The sequence below is a fragment of the Engraulis encrasicolus genome, chromosome 22 (genome assembly GCF_034702125.1).
Source record: "Engraulis encrasicolus isolate BLACKSEA-1 chromosome 22, IST_EnEncr_1.0, whole genome shotgun sequence".
NCBI classification, from domain to species: Eukaryota; Metazoa; Chordata; class Actinopteri; order Clupeiformes; family Engraulidae; genus Engraulis; species Engraulis encrasicolus.
Window position 1 is genome coordinate 29,473,210 of NC_085878.1, and position 1,090 is coordinate 29,474,299.

The 1,090-nt window shown below is 35.0% G+C and overlaps 1 protein-coding gene across 1 annotated transcript in view; it reads right to left on the bottom strand.

Moving 5' to 3' along the window:
- Positions 1-223: 223 nt before the first annotated feature.
- The window catches only part of LOC134439161 (THAP domain-containing protein 3-like), a 2,883-nt gene continuing 2,016 nt past the window's right edge, over positions 224-1,090 (bottom strand). Inside the window, exon 4 of the mRNA XM_063189028.1 lies at positions 224-286. Within this exon, the coding sequence (XP_063045098.1) occupies positions 259-286 (28 nt within the window). The 3' untranslated portion in view covers positions 224-258. The remainder of the gene's footprint in view (positions 287-1,090) is intronic.

Genomic DNA, 1,090 nt, shown 5'->3' on the forward strand with positions numbered 1-1,090 from the left:
AAAATTCAGTCACAAGTGAAATAGGAAACATACATTGAATTGATGTTTATTTCTACAAATCTCTCATGCTTTAAGTGTGCATCATAGATCATCTTATTATACTAAATGTTATATTATTATATAATAATGTATTTTATTATGCATACACTTCTCTCTGAAATTGTAATAAACAAATCTGTGAAATCCAATCATTTGTTTTGTTTACTGACTGACTTTTTTCTACAGGAGGAGAAAAAAAAAAACTATTGAGTTTAGCGTTCATCTCTTGGTCATGGGAAAGCTCCACCTGTAATAGATCAGAAAACAAAACATTAGAAAAATGTTGTTTACAGCATATGGGTCAATGACTTTTTTGTGTGGCAGAGGTCAGGTGATGTAATCACAGCTAGAACCATATTGTATTAATTATTTAAATTATTTGAATACTGAAATGTACCACCCTGATACTGATATGTTTGTTAGATCCATATTGAGGCTTACAGTCCTCTTGGCGCAAGTAACTTAAGTAATGCAACTGTAGTGTAATGCCATGCATTTTAAATATATTAACATTGTAGTGTACGGGATTATTTTGAAAAGACAGTAACATGTGATCAGTAATGCATTACTGTTTTTGAGTAACTTGCCCAACACTGGTAATGACTAGAGTAACTAACTAACACCAAAGTCACTATGACTTCAGTACAAACACAAATAAGGTGTGGAAGTAGCACGTCTGCACTAGGCTGCTCTAATCAGATTTTCTGTCATAATTGAGATGGCTAAACTGGTAGTATTAGCTGCTGATGAATAAGCTTTAATTGCGCTATCAGGCTACACTACTCTAAAAGGCAGCCATCAGTCTGCTACTTCTCCACTCTACCCACCAAAGGCAACTACGTATTTGGTCAAAACGGACTTAAAATTGATATAACAAACTTCTTGATTACTATCCTAGCTAGATTGGAATGCCCTGTAAAGCTAACTCTTGGGCACGTTGGTAGTTGCTAGCAAAATAGCTATGCAGCTTAACAGATATGCAGCACTAGTCCAGGATGAATGTGATGCTGTATCAGTCCAGGACTAAAGATAAGCAACAACACTCCAGGAT